The following is a 20,118-nucleotide window of genomic DNA, read 5'->3' on the forward strand; positions in this document are numbered from 1 at the left end:
TTAGTAAAATTTTAACAAAATTCTTATAAATGGAATAAAAACTTCTAAGTTGTAATACAATGAAAGCAACATGACTCATTAAAAACAACAACAATATAAAGCGGTATGAGAATCTGACAAAATCTTCTTACTTTTCATGCATTTTTTAAGGTCTATTAAAAAAAAAATTATAATCTGTTTTAACAAACAAGCTAAAGGTGGTTTTGTGTCAATTAGATATGTAAATATCAGCCGAGAGGTGCATTTGCTTCACTGCGCACTTGATAGTGATGTCCTCCCTGATAGGGTGGGTCCCTCATGAATACTTAATCAACCCGGAAGTTAGGCGGTGCTGCTATTTTGCTGTCGAGTCACCTCTGTCGGGATGGAGGAAAACGAGCCGCTATAATGCTGCAACGGAGCATCTCCAAACGGGACACTTAAGACACAAACCGTAGTTTATCGTTAATACTGAACCGCTATAAGAAGGTTTTGGCAAAAATGATGGAAGAAATCGACAGGTTCCAAGTGCCACCAGTCAACGGAGAGACGCAACCTTTGGTAAGCGAGCAAGCACTCATCTTTATGCTAATCGGCCCAATGAATACGATTAGAGTCGTTATTGTCTACTTTGTGCGTTTTGCGTTATATTCCAGCGAGCCTTCGATCCGATAATCAAGTGAGCATTGCATCTTATCTGTGGTTGTATTCGAATGGGAGAAACGATAACGTCAGATTGATAAACGAATAAGAGCATCGCTCGCTGCCAAGTCTCGCCCCTCCTAGAACGAACACGAGCTAGTAAACAACGCAATATTCTTGCTCATGGTTAAAACGTGGCATACATCACATCTTTTAAAACAACACTAGTATATCAGTGTTGACATTTAACGCAGCCTGCGCCCACCACTCTCGAATTTCGTCATTTGGTGACGTGTTATTTGGGTGCAACCCCACATGATGAAGAGGAGCTCTGTTCTAGACTGCTGTCTGCTACGCTCTTCACGTTTCCATTTTTAAACTACTCATGTGACAAATCACAGTTCGTAACAGGAAGTTACAAGAATCAGAGTATTATTCTTTATTCTGAATTTTCAACCTTTTTTTAGCTAAAATATCTGAATGGTGGATACAATGGTCAGTTTCAGTTTTCCCAGCATAGTGGAATTTCTCTGTCAGTTTATGGCACCAATAGATAAACAAATATATTAATAATGACCAATTAAGTGAAACTAGTAGTCATTTGCCACCATCTTGTGGCATCCATAGGCAATCACAAACCCTTTTAGGGAGGCGTCAGTTTGCACTTCTTCGTTGTTTACGGCAGGGCATTAGCATAACAGAAACGACCTCACTAACCCAATGTTTATACGTAAAATTTAAATCTTTAAAATTAATGAATTGTTGGCCTATAACCGCCTTAAAATAATGTATACCTATTTTTTTTCCTAAACCAAAATATAGAACAAAACAAAAAGAAAGATGCATTTCAAACCAAAGTGTCATTTTATGGAACAATTTTGATTGTAAAACCAAAACATCTTAGTCTATTTGAATGAAATGTATAAAAGCACTATTACGGAAACATATATAATATATTGATATGTAGCAAGAAATTATGATACTGAATCATTTAATTTTGTAATTATTTTGTTATGTTTGTGTGTCACAACTGTAGCTGTCATTTCATTTTGTGTTGATTAGTGGCAGGGGTAAGTTTTACTTCTTCCTGCCCCCTTTCATTTATTTTCTTGTAAAGAATGAAATAAATGAAATGAAGGGAAAGGAATGAACATAGACTGTGGCAATCCTAGATTATAATTATACACAAGCAGAATCTTTTTATGCTTCAAACTAAGCATCGGTGTTTTTTTGTTATTTTATTGGTGTAATCACTCACTTTACATTTCTACGCCTTCTGATTGTGTCCGAGGTACATATGGCAGTGCCTTTGTAATGCTAAAACACTTCATTGTCATTCTGAATGAATCAGATCTGCACCTGCTACACGGACACAAACACACTAAGTTTGTCCTCAGTGTATGTTGATGTTATAGTCTGCTCTTCAAATGTAGTATTTAGAACATTTTTCAAAAAAGTTAATTAAAAATCAGATACTTATCTAATTTTTAGAGTACCAGCATGCATATGAATGGGAAGAACGACTTTGCTTGTGTAGTGATCCAGTTATGAGAGCTGCATTAACTGTTACGAGATAATGTACAGTCGAACAGTTGCTATTGTAATTCATGGTCACCTGATTAGTCAGGCCTCACTGCCATTGGCTGCTGGAAAGCCGTGAAGCCATGATGTGTAATCCTCCTTCAATCTCTGTAGACTTGGTGTTGTGTCAGCAGCCTTGTGACGCTAGCATCATCAGGGAAGGCAGTAAAGGAAGATCAGGGTAATGAAACGTATACAGTACATTGGGAGTTTGTGTCAATTCTGTGTCAAAGTGGGTGTGACAATCTATGATACAATATGTGTGAAAGCCAGGGGTAGCAGACCATGTTGTATTTTTTATACCATCTATAAAAAAAAAAGCACTAGCTGGTCCTGAATGTCATACTGTAGGTATATTTTTTTTATTGCTGACATGTAAATTATCTTTCAAAGCAGTATGGTTCCCTTTCTTAGTATTATTTTCAATATTTTGTCGTACAGTACATGTGTATGCTGCCAGTATAAACTACTGGCACTTTTATCAGCGGTTTCTCAGAAATAGGGATGGGCGAGTACCGATACCATTGGGCCGACATCAGGCCTTATCTAAAGGCATCAGTACTCGCGATGTATTGGCTGCCCTCTTGTAGTCGTTTTAAGATCAGGAACTAGAAATGAGAAGAATAGAAAATTGCCATTCATTTCATGCAATATTAAGAAAAAAATGCTATATTGGGATATATATATATGTGTATATATAGGCTACTGTAATTGGGTCATTGATTAATAAGTTTGTCCGTTGATGCCCATTTTATGAATTATCATATGGTGTCTTTTATTTACCCTTGTGGCAACTGGTATTTAGTATGTGGTATGACCTAAAACAAATAATAATAATTTTGTGCAACAAATATATATTTTTATTAGAATTTTTATTTACTTGTGTGGATAGCTTGTTTTGTTTAGACTTTGATCTGATTTGATTTTATTTGAGTTGAAAATATTATCTAGTGTGACCGTTGTAGAAAGCTTTCCATGATAGATGTCCTCAATTGTAGATAATAGTCAAATTGTAGATAATCGTAAATAATAAAGAATGGTGGTGGGTCTGGAAAAAAATCGGTGTCCATCATTGATTTTTGGAAATTTTATGTTTCAAAAATACTAGTGGTATCGGTATCAGTGACTACTCAATACTTGAGTACTACTGGTATTATCTGACAAAAAAAGTGGTATCGAACGTTCCTACTCAGAAATATCTGATTTCGGAATAACAGCAATTTTATGAAGATTTCCTCAATTTTTCGAGGCTTGAAAGTATTTGAACAAAGGGATAGAACTGTAATTACAATAAAAACTATATGTTGTTTTTTCTGACCCTGTCCTTGCATGTTACCTGTTTTGCACTTTATTGTGAACCTTTTGTACTGACTTTCATGAATGTTAATTTAGCCAACATTTCATTCCTTGGCTCATCCATCAATCGCCATGGTAAATGTTGAGTATTTCTTGTCAACTTGCCTGGCGCTCTCCACCCATGTGCCCTCCTGTTGCAACAGTGGAGGGCTTTAAAATCAGCATAATGTGCAACTCTGTTAGCAGGGCAAGCCAAGCATGACCCTGCTCCCCTCTCTCAATCTGTTGACGCCCCAGCATGAACAGGAGCCCCTGTGTTCTCTCACAGCCTCCTCTCCATGCCATCAGCGCTCACACAGAAAGAACTAGACCCAGGAGTGTTTTGGCGCAGAACACTCGGGCCTATTGATGCACACCACGTGGCCATAGTTGTCCTCAGGCAATTAGTGCTGGGGTGTTGGACACCAATCCCATCTAAAGAGAGCTGATTTTGCGGGTTGTATGTCATTCTGCCAATGTTTATGTTTGTGTAAGGGTCCATCAGAATGTACTGAAATGTACAATCAACCGGAATACTTTACTGTCCCATAATTTTCTAGGATCCAGCAGCCTCCTCCAACTCAGAAACTGACCCTGATGCTAAAGGAGAGACAGTGGCTATAAACTACAAGCCCTCGCCGCTGCAAGTCCAAATAGGTATCATTAACTACACAGTGCAAATCACCACTTCAATTCATCACTGGGGCCCAACCCATATAGATTTCTTTTTAGGCCGATGCCAATTGTGATATTTGGCAGAAAAAAATCGGATAAACTGCAGATTATTTTTAAACTAAATTTTGGGTTATTTACCCCTTACAACAACAAAAACATGAATTAAAGGCACAACATTTGACTGTTTTAGCATACTTTAGCATTTGTTTACCTTTACAACAGATTACAATTACAAATTATTATTATTAAAAAAGAAAGAAAAAAAAAAGCAAGAATGATGAGTTAGCTTGATTTCGACCACAAATGTATGCGGTACATAAGTAACAAAATGAGGGAAGTTAATGGCCAAACATGATTTATGCATGATGCCATTTAACGATAAGTGATATTTCTTCTACTTCATTTTATATTTACCTTGAAATGATGACTTCAAATAAAAAAACAACAACACTCCTTTCTCAAATATCAAAACATTTTAACTATGTGATGTACAGAGAGAGTTAAACTGAAACACAAGCAAATTTTAATGATAAAAGTGCACACTAAGCATGAATATTTATTATATGCATATTTACAAGACATTGCGTCTTAAAGTGGAAGTCAACCTTAATAAACATTTCTTGGCAACAATATGTTATATGTGACCTCACTAGTCTGAACTTGATATTCTGATTAATATTACATTTGTGGAATATGAGCTATGAAGCAAAATCCAGCCGTTTTTATCGACATCAGGAGCGGCCATTTTGAAAAACAGAAAATAGGCGTTGCTCAGGCAACAACTAATCACAGCTCAGCTGTTTTCTGAAGCTGAGCTGTGATTGGTTGTTACCAGAGACCCGAGCAACATTGATGTCATCTTTAGTTGACAGCAAGTGGCAAAATGGCCGCGCCCTGAGATGGATAAAAATGGCTGGATTTTTCTTTATCACTCAACTAAGGCAATATTAACCAGAATACGATATTTAGACTAGTGGGGCTACATAGAACATTGCCAATATTTTTTTTGTGGGGTTGACTTCCCCTTTAAAGGGCATGTGAGAGAATGGAGACGTAATTCGTTTAATTCACACACAAAAACGCTTTGTCCGCCATGCTTGTCCTACTTTCTGCCCGTACCTACTGAACAGCATTTACGTTCATGAGAAAATAAGTTTATATCGACGCTTAATCAGCAAAACTCTGGCTGATTATTATTATTTTGAAAAGGCCTTATATTGCTCAGTTGATCGGCCCTATAAATTCCAGCACTGAGATTTTACAAGTAATAGAAAAATAATTAAAAGAGAATTATATCGAGTTGAAAAGGTGTCAAAAGTTGTCTAAGAGTGTTAGTTAGTTAGTTATTTTGTTAACCCATTCATTGCAAGCGATCACTTAATTGTCATATTTACTGATGACCTCACATCCTGTGGTTGCCCAGAGAAACAGAGGGATCTTGCCAGAAAGGGATCAGTGAAGAACGGCACCGTGGGTAGCCCTGTCAATCAACAACCTAAGAAGAATGCCCGGACAAGGTAACAAGCTCCTTTCCATGGCGGTGTTTATCTCTATTCCGTAGTGCCTACAGCACACAAGCACATAATAGATTTGCATCCAGCCTTTTGAGGGATGTCATCTGGCTTTGTAATGCTACAAAGAGATTGCAACAACAAAGATGCGGGTTTGTTTGCGTTCTGTGTGAGTTAAATGGCGAGCACAGAGTCAGCGCACAAAGCTGGTGTAACCCACAGTATCGACAACTGGCTCTGTCTAATCCCACTCCCTGGTGGATTAGTGGAAATATATGAAAGGCTAGCGAGTGGCTTGATGCCAAATGCCCTGAGGCAAACTGATAATCTTAGAGTCCTTCCTGCATTCTGAGGGTTACAGCTGCACCTCACTTTTCTCTTCTTTTGTGAAATAGAATTGAATGCCCAGACACAGGAAATTATACAGTCTTTCACACCTTCCATGAGTAGCTGTTCAGAAATAAAATATGCATTTTCATTAGGGGTGTCAGGCGATTACAATTTTGATTCGTATCGCATGACTTCAATAGTTAGTTGCTGGATTTTTACTGATTTTGCAAAGCCCACAGAATATTGTGTTCTATTGCTATAGAAACATGAAGCCTACCAGAAGAAAGATTAGAATCTCTTCTTTCATTGGGGGAAAAAAGTATGCTTGCATTTTGCAGCAATTAGCATTAGAATGTAGCTAAATTTCATCATTATTCACAAATCTGTTTAGAACTGTGGGGAAATCAGCTTGTTTTCAACATGGCCCTGGTTGATCTCGTATACTCTGCTGCTACCTGCTGACCGTTTTTGTAATAACTACCATTGCTTCAACCATTCTCTTCATTTCAAGGGCTGCATCAAAGCCTTCTCTATGCTCTAGCATAAAAAAACAAGTGATGAGTTAAGAGTTATCTAATCTTTAACGTCATGAAGTAACTTGTGAAATTCTGCACATTTAAAAAATTGTAAAATACAACTTGACTCCAGTCTCCACAAATATATGCATTATTATTCAATTTATTACTGCTAAATTTTGACGTGGACGTGTCTGCTGCATTGTGACTGAAATTCCCCTAGTACAGGCTTTCCAAGTAAGGGGTGGTCATTAATCGCGCGTTAAAAAAAATATTGGCGTTAAAGGAACTTCAACTCAAAATTAACACTCTAATTTTGACACCTCTAATTTACATTGTCTATACTTGCCATGTAATATTTAGTGGTCTGCCTCTCCTGTATGGCATGTAAATTGTATTGACAATGGCTAAGGGTTTACAGGAAATTAAGCATTCAGTGTTCATTCATTGCATTTTCCTCTTACTTTCACATGCAATTACAGAACAACACAGAAGAAACATACTGTTTTAGAAACATGCTCTTTGTTTGTGTGCAGGTTGGTTGTGCCAAATAAAGGCTACTCCTCTTTAGACCAGAGCCCAGATGAGAAGCCCCTTGTAGCACTGGACACCGACAGGTATGTGCAGTTACCTTCTAAAACATCTTTTCACACTTTTAAAATATAAAATTCTGCAGTGACAAAGAGCCTTGGTGGAGGTGGATGAGGGATTTCATGGTGTTGTTGGTCTCACCATCTTACATTAATCCATGAAGCAAATTTGAGAGAGTTGGAACAGCCGGGATCCAAAAATGGGGCAAAGCCTCTCTCAGGGTGCAGGATTAGAGAATAGTGGGGTGAGGATTTGGAGAGGGAAAAGCAGCTCAGGGAGCGCCTGTTTTCCACCCCGTACTGGACTGGTTTGTGTTGAACACAGATGAGTCCCGCCCTTGGTTCTCTCACTATCCTCCAACCTGAGGGAAGATTATAGACAAAGTGTGTCTGAAAAGCTCAGAGACTGGTATCACTAAATATATATTTCAAATTTTAACTACAAACAACAGTTTTGTTTTTTACTTTTTGAAGTAATCGTCTACGTATTTATAATGATTCCCCATGATGACCCCCTTGAACTGGGGAAGAGGGGCAAAAAATTGTGCGAGGTAGACTTATAGCATTTAAATGAATGTGGGAGGAAGCCCAAGAAAACTCACACAAGCATGGGGAGAGCATTCTTCACTCAGGAAGGCTGAAGATGAGATTTGAACCACAAATCTCAGGACTGTAAGGTAGCTGTGCAAACCACTATATCACTATGCTGCTGAAATGACAAAAAACACAAATACAGTACCGTATAGCAATTAAAGCCTTGGTGGAGAACTTCTCTAGCTTAGCTAGCTAGCTAGCTAAACTAACTAGCTAGCTAATCTAGCTATCTTATCTATCTATGACAGTCCTCCAATAAATACGACCAGGTCGTTTTGAAAAGGTGCTAAATTACGACCAAGTGTTATGTATTTTAGTTTAGGGTCCTCTATTGGCCATGTTAAATGGCGCAAAAATAAAAAAGTGAGACTCGAACCCGGTCCGTCTGGTCGGAAAAAGAGTGGTTATCTGACAGCTATTTGGCCAGTGATTGTTTTAGTGTTGACTACATGTTTTTTTTTTTTTTGTGTTGACAACATGTTTTCTAACGGTCTACAACCTCACTGTGCCTTTTCCTAATCTCAACCATTAGTGTCCCATGTAAGACGTAACGTGTACTGTACAACCTCACTGAAAGCCTCATCCTAACCCCAACCATTAGTCCGTGACGTCGAATTGACATACATGTCAACACTAAAAAAAACACTAAGATCATTACCGGCCTGTTAGCTAAGTAAGATAAACGTTCGTCTTCTGATGACCCGGGTTCGATGTCCATTACCATTTTTTTGCTATTTAACATGGCTGATAGAGGTCGCTAAACTGCAATACGTAACACTTGGTCATATTTTGGTACATGGTAAAACGACCAATATGGTCGTTATTGTTGGAGGACTTGTTGATTGATAGATCTATCTATCTAGTGATCTATATGACCTATCTATATGAATATTTAGCCTTAACGTCAAGCTTTTAATTGACAAAAGTCATTCACAAATCTGTACAAACAAGTTTTCACTTCATAATCTTAAAATATGCAAAATCTGTAATTTAAAATATATCTTGTGCTTAACTCAAGATATACATCAGCTACCTCAAATCCAATTGTAACATATTGGATTTAGTACCTGAGATTGGATGCAGAACCTCATTGTGTGTTATGTTTGTTTTGGCCACTTCATAATAGCAAAACAATGCAATAACACACAACATCAAGCCTATAGATAGTATTCACTGACGTCACGGGATAGCGAGTCCGTCCCTCATGGTGGCTCAACTTTCCAGCGGACTTAATTGTGTTTCTATTGTGTTTACACCGAATGTTCTTTTGTTATTGATGAATGTCACCCCCAGCTTCCTCTAACGTTATTTGTGTAAGCAAGACATACGTGGAAGATTTACCTCAACACGCCTTGCAGTGGTACACGTTGAAACGTTTGATTAGTGGAATCGATTGGATCACAAACATTTGCCGATGTAACTGCCCGGATCGGACTACATGGCAACGTATGCTCTGAGGTGGGATGGCTCCCAAAACGCGTACATTCTTGCGTATTCTGTAATTTCAGCTTTTATTGGTTGCTATGTGCATTTATCAATTGTGAATTTGAGGTGAAGAATCTTTGGTTATTTTTAAGCCAAGATAGGTAGTTCCCCTGACCCATTAGCTACTAGCACTAGCATGTTCCAACAAAAACAACAACAACATTATTGATTCATCACTTAATTTCATACACTTTAACAACAATTTCAACTTTTGGGCTGTTGGCAAAGGAAAATAAGAGACCTTAAGGAAGGTATGTAGTGAGATCTCAAAATTGAACATCTTGACCACCAGATCTATTTTTAGCCATAGCTAGCCACGGCTAGCGACTCACATATATCATGATCGCATTATGGTAAAAGCATTTTTAACATCTTAATCAAAATGGTCAGAACACACTTTGAGTAGAGTTTTTGTTGGTTGGAAATCCTTTCGATTTATCTTTGCAATTCCGGACACTTCTTTGTCCGTTCCCATTCGACATTTCATGGACCCGTGAACGGCACGCATGTGGGGCAAATAACGTAATTTGAATACTATCTATAGTATTGCCCACATGGGAAACCTTCATTAGTCAAGAGCAAGCAAATCTGAATTTCACTGTGGAAACCAGCATCTTCTAAGTTGTTGTCTATTGTTTGCAGTGATGACGACTTTGACATGTCCAGGTACTCATCATCAGGATACTCCTCAGCCGAGGTGAGATGTCTGAGGGACCAGGTATCTATACGCACATTATATTTAAGTTATTGTAGTGTTACCCTCTTAGCCGCATCATTTGGTGAAAGAACAAACATCACCACCTGGTCATCAGATCCCATCATCTCACACAGCCCTTTACTAGATACGCTGACCCTACTTGTTGTATCCAAATTGGCCTGGGGTGGGAGCTGGGTTGGTGGGATACAGACATACATTTGTCTACTGCTGTTCCTTTGTAGTTATCTGTTCCTCTAACCACACTCTGTACCTTTCAAAACTACCATTCTACTGCACATTTCTGTGTTAAAACACCAAATTACGGTGGCGTATTAGGGCCACGTATGAATGTATATATATTTTTTAGAGGGCGGGGGCAATATAATAAAAAACTCATAAATTTGCGACATTATAAAGTGGCAAATTTGCGAGTTTCGAAGTGGCAGATTTGTGAGAAAAAACCTCAGAAACTTAGGAGAAATACACATAGCGTACTACTCGGATGTTTGTGCCAATACTTTTCGGTCGGGTTTTTAAATAAGGGGATAAAAATGGCTTTAACCATATCATGTTAAGTATTCGCACTTTGAAGCGTTTGGGTACGGCCAGCGACAATGACGTCTGGCTTTGCAAAGGTCCACACCCTGAGGATCAAGTTAATTTGTTAAAAATTTATATTTACTTGTACATTTATGTTTCCAGAATTATTATTTACACATTTTTGTTTTGTTTTTGTACTAATAGCTAAGTTGATGTGTCGAATCTGCTGCTCTCCGTCATTCGCTTACATTTACCTAAAGTATGATAGCTTCTGATTGGTTAGTGTTTAGTCAGCTGATAGGGAATCAAGAAATGTTGTCGCTCAAGCTGCCTTATGACGAGTAAAGTTTAAATTAAGAATGAATTTGTCTCCATCCTGCCTTTTCATTTTATAAACAGTGTCCAATTAACCACCAAAAATCCTCTCACTATTAGACTATAGCTACTTACGTGTATTTCTTATAAGTTTGAGTGTTTTTCTCGCAAATCGGCCACTTTATAAACTTGCAGATTTGCCACTTTATAAACTCGCAGATTTTCAAGAAAAAACTTGTAAATTTACACATTTTGTTAAGTGGCAAATTTGCAAGTTTTTTTTCTCTGAATATTGCCCCACCGTCTAAAAAAACAATATATTTATACATGGCCCTAATACGTCGTGGTACCAAATTGCATCACAAACATGGTTCAAGTTCTCCTTGTGTCTACTACAGCAAATCAACCAGGACCTCAACATCCAGCTGCTGAAGGATGGCTACCGACTGGATGAGATTCCAGATGATGAGGATCTGGATCTGATCCCGCCCAAAGCCGTCAACCCCACCTGCATGTGCTGTCAAGCTGCTCCCTCCACAGCGTGTCAGATCCAGTAGCACTGACCTCCTGTTTAGAAAAAATACCACAGAGTGAGCTAAAGAGTTTGCACACCTTTTAGAAGAAGAAAAAAAGGGTCTGTAAATGTCCGAGTCAGCGACGGAGGTAGGTAACACCAATGGATCTTGTGCACGTTCCTCCTATGGTTGGATGTGTGCACCTTCTGCCTTGTTTGGTGAACTAGGACTGCAATGATGGCACAAACCACAGCTTGAAGGAAGACCTATTACTTCTTCACTTGACCTTCATCATTACAATCTTTCTTTTTTCTTTTTGCTCACATGGATTGTTGAATAGAAACCATTGGACAAAAGCCTAAACTTTTATGGACATAAGGAATCATTGGATTTATTTCCTCTGCTTCTGGTAATAGATTGGATTGTGTGCGGCTCCACACCGCCATTCTGCTTTGTCGTCATATACTTGTCCAACATAAAGATAATCTGTATGTGTGCGTAGATACCCGGAGAAGTAGCCCTCAACCATTACGCTTCTCACCATAAAACACATGTAGTTATAAATCTTAGTTTTCTAATGTAATGTCTGTTTCATCATTGAGATTAAAGGAAAGTGAAAACGTAAGTTTTGCATGTTTGCCTGTTCAAACTGACCCCTTAATTATACTGTCAGACATCATTCACGGTAATATTTCTTTTTGAGGAGCTGTTGACTACCCATGCATATACATGAAGGGAACTTTTGTTGTGAGAATTTAGCAGGAAATGGTACAAAATGTTAAAGTATAATCTCAGCATTACTGCATGCTTGTGCGCTCCGTGTGCATGCAACAACCCCCATAAAACTCAGAAAAACTGGCTCGCTGAAATGGCCAATATTTTGCAAAATGAATGTTATCATTTTCAAGCTATTATGGGTTATGGCATTTTATTTTAAAAGTAATTTTAAAATAAACTGAGCATATGTCAGGATTTACTAGTTGCTGTGCATTCTTTTTGTACCAAATCCTACAAATTTCTCACGAGAAGCAACTGGTAAAGGAAAGTGATATATGAGCAATTTCTTGTTACCTGCTGTGAATGTTAACGTATAATTTAAAAACATGTCTTTAGTGTCATATTGTGTATATGTCTTTCTTTCTTTTTTTTATTTGAGCTTTCCTGTTCAAGGAAGGTGTAAAATACGTTAAGTTCTTCATTTGTGTGTGTGTAATTTTTTTGTTTTGTACAAATCCAACCCGATGTACTGTATATTTTGGATGAATATCCATAACACCTGCCACAGCTTTGTATTGTCACTGCCAATGGCCTTTTTCTCACACGGTCGATTTATGTGTTTATTACACTACTAGTTGAGGTCATTTCCTGGTATGTGCTAGCACTATTGTGTGAATTTGTTCTGATAAAAGTGACCTAAAAGACCAAGGCTTCCAAGTTTCCACAAAACAATGTCATTTTGTTCCACTTCCTGTGTGCTATCTGTGACCAGTTAGCTGATATAACAAAAGTAACACGTGTGAGTAGTTAACGCGACTTGTACTATTGAAGTTAATCACTCGTACCTTTATACAATACAATATTTGGGGAAACCTTGCCTTCATTCTTAAAATCTCACTTTGGTTCTCATGCTGTCTGTTAACATTTTTCAAATTAGATATACTACATTGAGACATGGAGTATAGTTAAATATATTTTTGGGGTTAGTCTTCCAGTTAAAGTACTGCATATGAGGTCATATTTTGGTCTTCTGAAAGAAACAAATTGTGCAATGAATGCACGGACAGAAGCAAGTCCCAAACCATTCATATGATACTGAAAGCCCATTATCGAATGAATATTCCCCATTGATAGCTGAATTGGTCTGTTTTGTTACTTAAAGTTTCTGTCTACAACAAACTAGGCTTAGACTGTATGAAAGATGAATCTGTTTGAGTTACACTTTCTGACTAGTGCCATTTCTTTCATACCATGTTTAGTCCAAAACAATGCATTATAACATATTTATTTGCTGTTGTACATTTTTAAATTATTTTACAGCTATGTGTAATACTTTTCATTCAAATGTTTTGTTTTGTTTGTCAGAGGTTTATTATGATGACTGTAAAATGGCTCCATTAAGACTAAACTGTGTTCAAGTTCTGTGTAAAGTGCAAAATGTCCCCCCAAAAAATAAATAATAGTTATCTGAAACCAGAAATGTTTTGTCAATTTGTCAGAGAAAATGCCATACACCGTTTTGTTCATTGCACCTGTTCCTCCAAAATGGTAAAAAATAGGGATGGGCAAGTACCGATACTAGGTATCAGTATCTGTGCCGATACCAGCTTTATTTTAAGGTATCGGCTGCTCTCTAGTGCAGTTTTATAATCAGAAACTAGAAATTAGGGGAGTAGAAAATTACTATTAATTTCATGCGATATTTAAGGAAAAATACTGTATTGGGATTTATAGATATTTCTTTAAAATTATCTGTCATTTTAGGGTGGGGGGAATTTTATGTGCTAGTGGTTTCAGTAACTGGTATTGGTGACGACTCAAGAGTTGAGTATCGGTATCCGTATCAGTCTGGAAAAAAGTGGTATCGAACATCCCTAGTATAAATAGCCCTCTGGATGCTGCAGAACAGTTCTACACTCCAAGAAAATTTAAACTACAATAAACATAGATTATTGGTCAACTTTTCTGCATCCATCAAACAATCTGATTGGGACTGGCCCATGCCATGATGAAGTGGGCTCGTAAGTAGCAAAATACTGAAGTGAAGTGTCCATGTTGAGGGGGTTGGATTTTTGGTGATTAGCCCGGAGCTGATCCCTTGGGAGCAGATGGCGAATTGTGGCTTATGTAGACTCCTGGAGTCTGAGGAGATCGTTTGTACCGAGCAGGACAGCACTGATATCTTGGAAGACCTGAACAACTTCATGAGAAAGGTGAGGGACTTGCTGATGATGTTGGTTATACACTATTTTGTCATGTGCTTCAGTCCTACCAGGTCATATATTTTTTTTTTATTAAATTATTATTATTATTTATTTATTATATATATATATATATATATATATATATATTTAAAAGTTTATATTGTTATATATATTATTGTATTTTTTTCTTTTTATTACATGTATTTTTTATTATTATTTTTTTGTATGTGCAGTATATGTAGACTACAGAAAACACCGGGTGGCATCATGCTCCTGCAAAACTTGCGATTTGCTGCCGTAGTGATCCTGCTCTGTGTCAACTGTTTGCATGGCTCCATTCTTTTTGCCGCATCCTCCTATGAGTTCACTGCCTACAGGATGCAACAATACAACCTGGCAAAACAGAATCATGGTAAGGTCACATGACTATTCCTTGTACTCTCACCTCAGCGCCATCACAGGTTATTGCATTTCATCCAGCACAGTTCTGGAAAGACGTGAGCTTTTAGTCAATATTCTTGATATATAGCTTTAGATCTATGTACTAGCACACTCATTGTGGACTATTAAGACAATTAAGTAGTAGACACTAGTAGACAGACTGTGTCTTAGTTGTAATGTCTTTCCACCATTGTTTTCAACTGACATTTCTGCACACTAGACCACTTAAGAGTAGGACAACTACTAGTAAAAGTGCGGCAAAACTGCACAACCGTATGCGTAGTAGCGTTATAAAATTCTACTAGTTAACATCTACGACCTTATTTTCCTACGTGCACTTCGCAAAGAAACTGTTGTGTCTTCATTTTTGTGCCGGGGCGAGTCTAGTTTAGCGTATTTGTCTGTTTTGTTCCAGTTTCCATTGTGCACCGCTGGTGCGTCTGACAATTTGGTGACATAGACTAGACTTTAGGCCAGGTGAAACCAGGTCTAAGTAATGACGCAGGTAGTATAATGCGATCCAGGCGCACCATTTGTGGTAGATGTTATCATATTACATTCATAAATATGACATCAGCATGCATAAACCCTCTGAATCAATATAGAAATCAATTTGTTGAATTCATTATTATTATTATCATACATAATAGGACATTTTTATTGAAATGATGTATTGCACCTCTTGTCTAAATTCAGTTGACCGGCAAACCTACTGAAGATAAGTCATAAAGAAAATGGATGGATATATTGTCACGGTCCTTTTCCTGGATTTTTAGGTTGCCGAGGCGCCATCGTGGTGGCAGAGGCCCGGGCCGCTGATGAGCCGGTGCTGACCCGCCGCTGTGTCATTATGAGGGTAGTGGACTTCACCACCAAAACATACTCTGAGGCTCAAAGACAACATGCAGCCGCCATACTGATTCTGCTGCCCAAAAATATGTCAACTATTTTACCAGAAGCAATGCGGGTAGCAGTTTTACCTCATAAAAACGAGCAATAATTGAGTTTTGGATAAAATTCCTGTATGAACCTCAAATGTAATAAAAACCTTGCATTTCATTAAACTACGATTATTTTGTGTCTTCCAGTCCTTCATGATGAGCGAGAGTCAAGCCTTGAGGAAAGAGACCCTCATGCCAGTTTATGTGGCCCCTGAGGATGAACAGCTGCTCTACATGTATGAGGAGGTGAAGAAGGCTTCATTTACACGGACCTCATCTATATTCATTCGAGGTGATGGACAAAGCATAATATGCTGACAATAAACTCATCGCTCATTATATATGGTACTTTTAAACAGTTGCCTTTTAATCCATGACAGTCTTTCGAAGTATGGTAACAGCAACAGCCTTTCAGATCTTAGTGACCAACAACGCTCCTATCAAGGCCGTTACAGACACCACATTGGTTACACTGGAGGTAAGTGTAGATTTTTTTTTAATACCAATTCTTCAAACCTGATTATTTTGAGATTTATCCTTTATTCTGTGTTGTACTTTATGGGAATTGTGTATTTGAGGGAGTGCTTCTTGGAGCCGGTGATGACTTACCTACCATTGTGATCACTGCCCACTATGATTCATATGGACTGGCACCAGTGAGTTGTCTACAGTAAATATGCGAAAACTATAAATGGATAAACAATATTATGACTCTGTGTTCATCCATTCTGTGCGTTCATATTACATAGTGGTTGTCCTATGGCGCCGACTCTAATGGAAGCGGTGTCATCATCCTGCTCGAATTGGCACATCTCTTCCAGAAGCTTTATAGTAGTCCAAGCACCAGACCACGGTCAGTCACACTTCAAAAGGTTGAATGCAAAATTCAAGTCTGCTTCCTTTTAGTGATAGACCAATATGTTTTTTTTTAGGGCTGATACTGATACCGATTATTAGTAGTCAAGGAGGCAGATAACCAATATTTCAAGCCAATATTAATTTGTAGCAAAAGAAAAAAACGTCAAAGTTAAAAAAATTAACTTTGTTGAAATGCCATTATGCATGTTTGTTAAAACAACTTTTCACATTTTCAACACTTTGAAGGTTTTTCTTTTTAATATATATATATATATATATATATATATATATAATTGACAGCTTTGTTTAAAAATGATAAATAATTGCAATGTGTTAAACTAAATTAAAAACTAAACAAGTAAAAGGCTACCTAAAGCTTTCTACTGTAGATAATGTTTTCGAAAAATTCAACAACATTTCTTAATTTTGACAAAACTTTTAATTCAAAAAAATGGTGTAGGGAGTTCCCAGTGTCAGCACAATCTTTTTAAAGCAAAGTGGAAATTTAAATAATTTGGGGTTTTCGTCAGGGTTTGTAAAAGGTTTCAAAAGATGTTCGCAGATGTGGCACCCTATAGATTATAATTTAAAAAATAATGCATTGATTATACCTTTAAAAAAAAGCTTAATTGATAATATGTCATTATTCATTTAATTCATTCATTTGTTTCCATGTAGAATCTTATTTGTCTGCTTGTGTAATTCTTTGTTTAATATACCTTTAAGAGACACACAAAGTGACTTCTGGGAATGTGAGTCCAGACTATTTTTTGAGGGAGAGTGAAAAAAAGAATGGAAAACTGTTTGACGCCACTGAACCGAGGATTGGAAGAAAAGTTGCCCAAAATGACGAAAGCGAGTCCTGTTGTTTATTTCAGGGGGGCAACACAGACAGTGACAATTTGTCTGAACATGTTCAAAATGTCTTTGCAACAAGTAAAACTTTTCTGTGAACATCTTACAAATCCTGATGAAAAGCCAAAATTTGCTACATTCACAAGCATCCACTGCTCATTGAGATGCCAGTTTTGTCGGCCTTCAGATTTGTAAAAATGTCGATGCCGATAATTGTAAAAATGCCAAATATCGGCTTGGCATAATCGGTCTATCCTTATTTCTTTACGTTCACCATCTAGATATCATTTAATGTTCTCCCTCACTGGAGGAGGAAAACACAATTTCCTCGGCACCAAGAAGTGGATTGAAGAGAATCTGGACCACGCTGGTGAGTTCTGATGAACTTTGAACCTTCCACTGTGACCACCGAGATAGCCATCTCCACTATTAGAACATTGATTTTCTTTCAAATCTATGATTCTTAACAGAATCAAGCCTCCTTCATGACAATGTGGCATTTGTGCTGTGTTTGGATACACTGGCCAATAGTGATCAGCTGTACATGCACGTATCACGTCCACCTAAATCGGACTCTCCCATGTATGCGTTCATTCAACATTTGGACCAGGTAAACGACAACATACAGTAACCGTACTGCTCTTTCAAAATGTATCTGTCATTTTAGAATACTGTAATATGTCCATCTTCAGATGGTTTCCTCCAGATTCCCATGGATGAAAACACAACTGGTCCATAAGAAGATCAACCTTGTGGATTCAACGGTCGCCTGGGAGCACGAGCGCTACAGCCTGCGCAGGATACCGGGATTCACCCTGTCTCACCTGGAAGACCCCAAATCTGAGCTACGGGGCTCCTTGCTCGACACTGTGTAGGTTCTCACTTTTGTTTATGTTCGTTTGGATGATTCGTATGTGTGTAGTGAGACGATGCAAGAACTGTGTAATGGGAGTCCATTTGTGTCTCTCAGAAGACTTCAGGAGAGAGAAATAAGGAACAATCCGTTCTTGAAACCTGCTAAATAATTTTCAGCTGTCCGTCAAGTTAGAGAGAGCAGAAAAGCTCCAGACTGAAAATATTAATATAATATCATCCCCTGCGATAACATTCACTTGGTTCTGGTGTCAAATATGGGCTGCGGCTTTCCCATGTGGAATTTAAATGTTCTTCCTGCCCAATGTCAGCTAGTTTTAGGCTCCAGCTCATCTATGAGATGTTACCACAAGTGTCTTATTCATCATTTTTCAAATGTGTTCCAACAGTTCCCAAGTGGACTTGGGGAAAATTAAACGGAATGGTATCATCATAGCAGAAGCGCTGGCACGACACATGTACAATTTTTCAGTCAAGGTGAGCAAAAACAATAGCAATAATAGTAGTGTTACTAGTGCAGTGCGGTTAGTTAAATAAGGTTCAATTGAATTATTTGTTCTAGTAGGCCCAAAGTGGTAGTAGTGGGAAAATAAGTTAGTAGTCATTCTACTAGTGTGTCTTGGTGAACTATTGAGGTTAGAGAGTGCACTAATATAGAGATCTTAAACTATATCAATTAAATGTGCAAACGACTTTTGAGCTTTCTATAAGAACGTCTTACGTCTCAGTCATTGTCCTTTGGTTATATATTGTCAGTTAAAACAAAACAGTAAAATAATCACATCATAAAACCTAGTCAATAACAAAATAGTTTTGTTAATTTGCTATTCTTGTCTTATTTCAAGAGTTTGCCACAAGACGTTCAGCTCTTCAAAGGCCGGTTGGTAAGTGTCTCATTGAAAACATGAATGAATTTCTGCCCTCTAGTGTTCATGTGCCGACATGACATACATTTTTCCTCCTGACAGAAACAAGCTACTTTTTAGTGTTTGATTTTTGTGGGGTATTTATGACAACATTTTCGTTTTGTCACTGCAGGACTTCCATGACAGTCGAATATGCAGTCTCATGTCCTTCCTGACTTCAGTCCCTCGTGCCACGCAGCTGATGGATAAAGAGCCTGCTCACATCCTGCTCATCAACTCGCTGGAGCATGAATTCAAACAATACTTACAGCAAGTCCACAGACACACTTTTAGACAGGACAGGAGGTAACACTAGTGTAAAAATAATCTCTTCAGTGCTCACCTGCGCTTACACTTGCATTTTGACTGACAAAGTGTAACCTTCCATGCAGAGACCCTGATATGACCTTTTTTGATCAAATGAGCCAGCCAGTAGTGATGTACAGGTACATATGCATTTTATTTAGTCCTCTTTAAAAAAAACACTAAAAAAACCTGGTAATTTTAATTTTTTTATTTTTTTAATAGGGTAAAACCTGCTGCTTTTGATCTGTTCCTGGGTGGCTGCATCACAGCATATTTGGGCATTGTTTACTATGCAATACAGGTATGTTCACAATTTTGTAAACAAATTGCTTAATACATTGTTGGATGGATCTCAATGTTTTATGCAAGTGTACCTAATGATGTGGTTATATTCGTATTTCTCTTTCAGAACTTTGACTACTTCTACACAAAACTAAAGGCAGCCGTAAAAACCAAGCACCACTAAAAAAGGCCCAGAATATTTTAGAATCTGTTTTGACTTACTGAAATGTTTATATTGTCATTTATGGAAAATGTGCTTATCGTTTTAACTGCTATATGCTTTGCTGTAAGAATGAATGAAGCAAATAAATACAGGGCAAGCCTGATACTTTATTTCAATACATCAAAAATCCACATCTCTTTTCTAGGTTTTGTTGATGTGGGTTTGACTAAAATGATGATGCCTGTCAAAGAACACTTGGACAATGTCGA

The 20,118-nt window shown here is 37.8% G+C and overlaps 2 protein-coding genes across 5 annotated transcripts; both read left to right on the forward strand.

The window, feature by feature from the left end:
• The first annotated feature begins 320 nt into the window (after nucleotides 1-320).
• fam219aa (family with sequence similarity 219 member Aa) lies at nucleotides 321-13,494 on the forward strand. Of its 2 annotated transcripts, none has more exons than XM_086087790.1 (6): nucleotides 321-540; nucleotides 4,098-4,194; nucleotides 5,636-5,729; nucleotides 7,105-7,185; nucleotides 9,880-9,955; nucleotides 11,188-13,494. In XM_086087790.1, exons 1-6 carry the CDS (start codon nucleotides 481-483, stop codon nucleotides 11,344-11,346), a joined length of 567 nt encoding a protein of 188 aa, XP_085943916.1. In that variant the 5' UTR covers nucleotides 321-480; the 3' UTR covers nucleotides 11,347-13,494. The 2 variants fall into 2 exon arrangements, with proteins under 2 accessions (XP_085943916.1, XP_085943917.1); XM_086087791.1 differs by having other exon boundaries at nucleotides 9,880-9,934.
• A 483-nt stretch (nucleotides 13,495-13,977) lies between these two features.
• On the forward strand, nucleotides 13,978-20,025 carry LOC147166784 (BOS complex subunit ncln). 3 transcript variants are annotated; one of them, XM_086087030.1, is made up of 16 exons: nucleotides 13,978-14,234; nucleotides 14,459-14,637; nucleotides 15,443-15,522; nucleotides 15,755-15,899; nucleotides 15,988-16,085; nucleotides 16,186-16,263; nucleotides 16,357-16,460; nucleotides 17,602-17,690; nucleotides 17,791-17,930; nucleotides 18,013-18,191; nucleotides 18,583-18,670; nucleotides 19,039-19,077; nucleotides 19,232-19,404; nucleotides 19,491-19,544; nucleotides 19,627-19,705; nucleotides 19,814-20,025. In XM_086087030.1, the coding sequence occupies exons 2-16, from the start codon at nucleotides 14,493-14,495 to the stop codon at nucleotides 19,868-19,870; spliced, it is 1,548 nt and encodes a 515-aa protein (XP_085943156.1). In that variant the 5' UTR covers nucleotides 13,978-14,234; nucleotides 14,459-14,492; the 3' UTR covers nucleotides 19,871-20,025. The 3 variants fall into 3 exon arrangements, with proteins under 3 accessions (XP_085943156.1, XP_085943155.1, XP_085943157.1); XM_086087029.1 differs by having other exon boundaries at nucleotides 14,066-14,234; nucleotides 15,443-15,633; XM_086087031.1 differs by having other exon boundaries at nucleotides 14,171-14,234; nucleotides 14,603-14,637; nucleotides 15,443-15,633.
• The last annotated feature ends 93 nt before the right edge of the window (nucleotides 20,026-20,118 follow it).

The sequence above is a fragment of the Leptonotus elevatus genome, chromosome 10, assembly GCF_054856555.1.
Source record: "Leptonotus elevatus isolate MCC_2025b chromosome 10, RoL_Lele_1.0, whole genome shotgun sequence".
Taxonomy (NCBI): domain Eukaryota; kingdom Metazoa; phylum Chordata; class Actinopteri; order Syngnathiformes; family Syngnathidae; genus Leptonotus; species Leptonotus elevatus.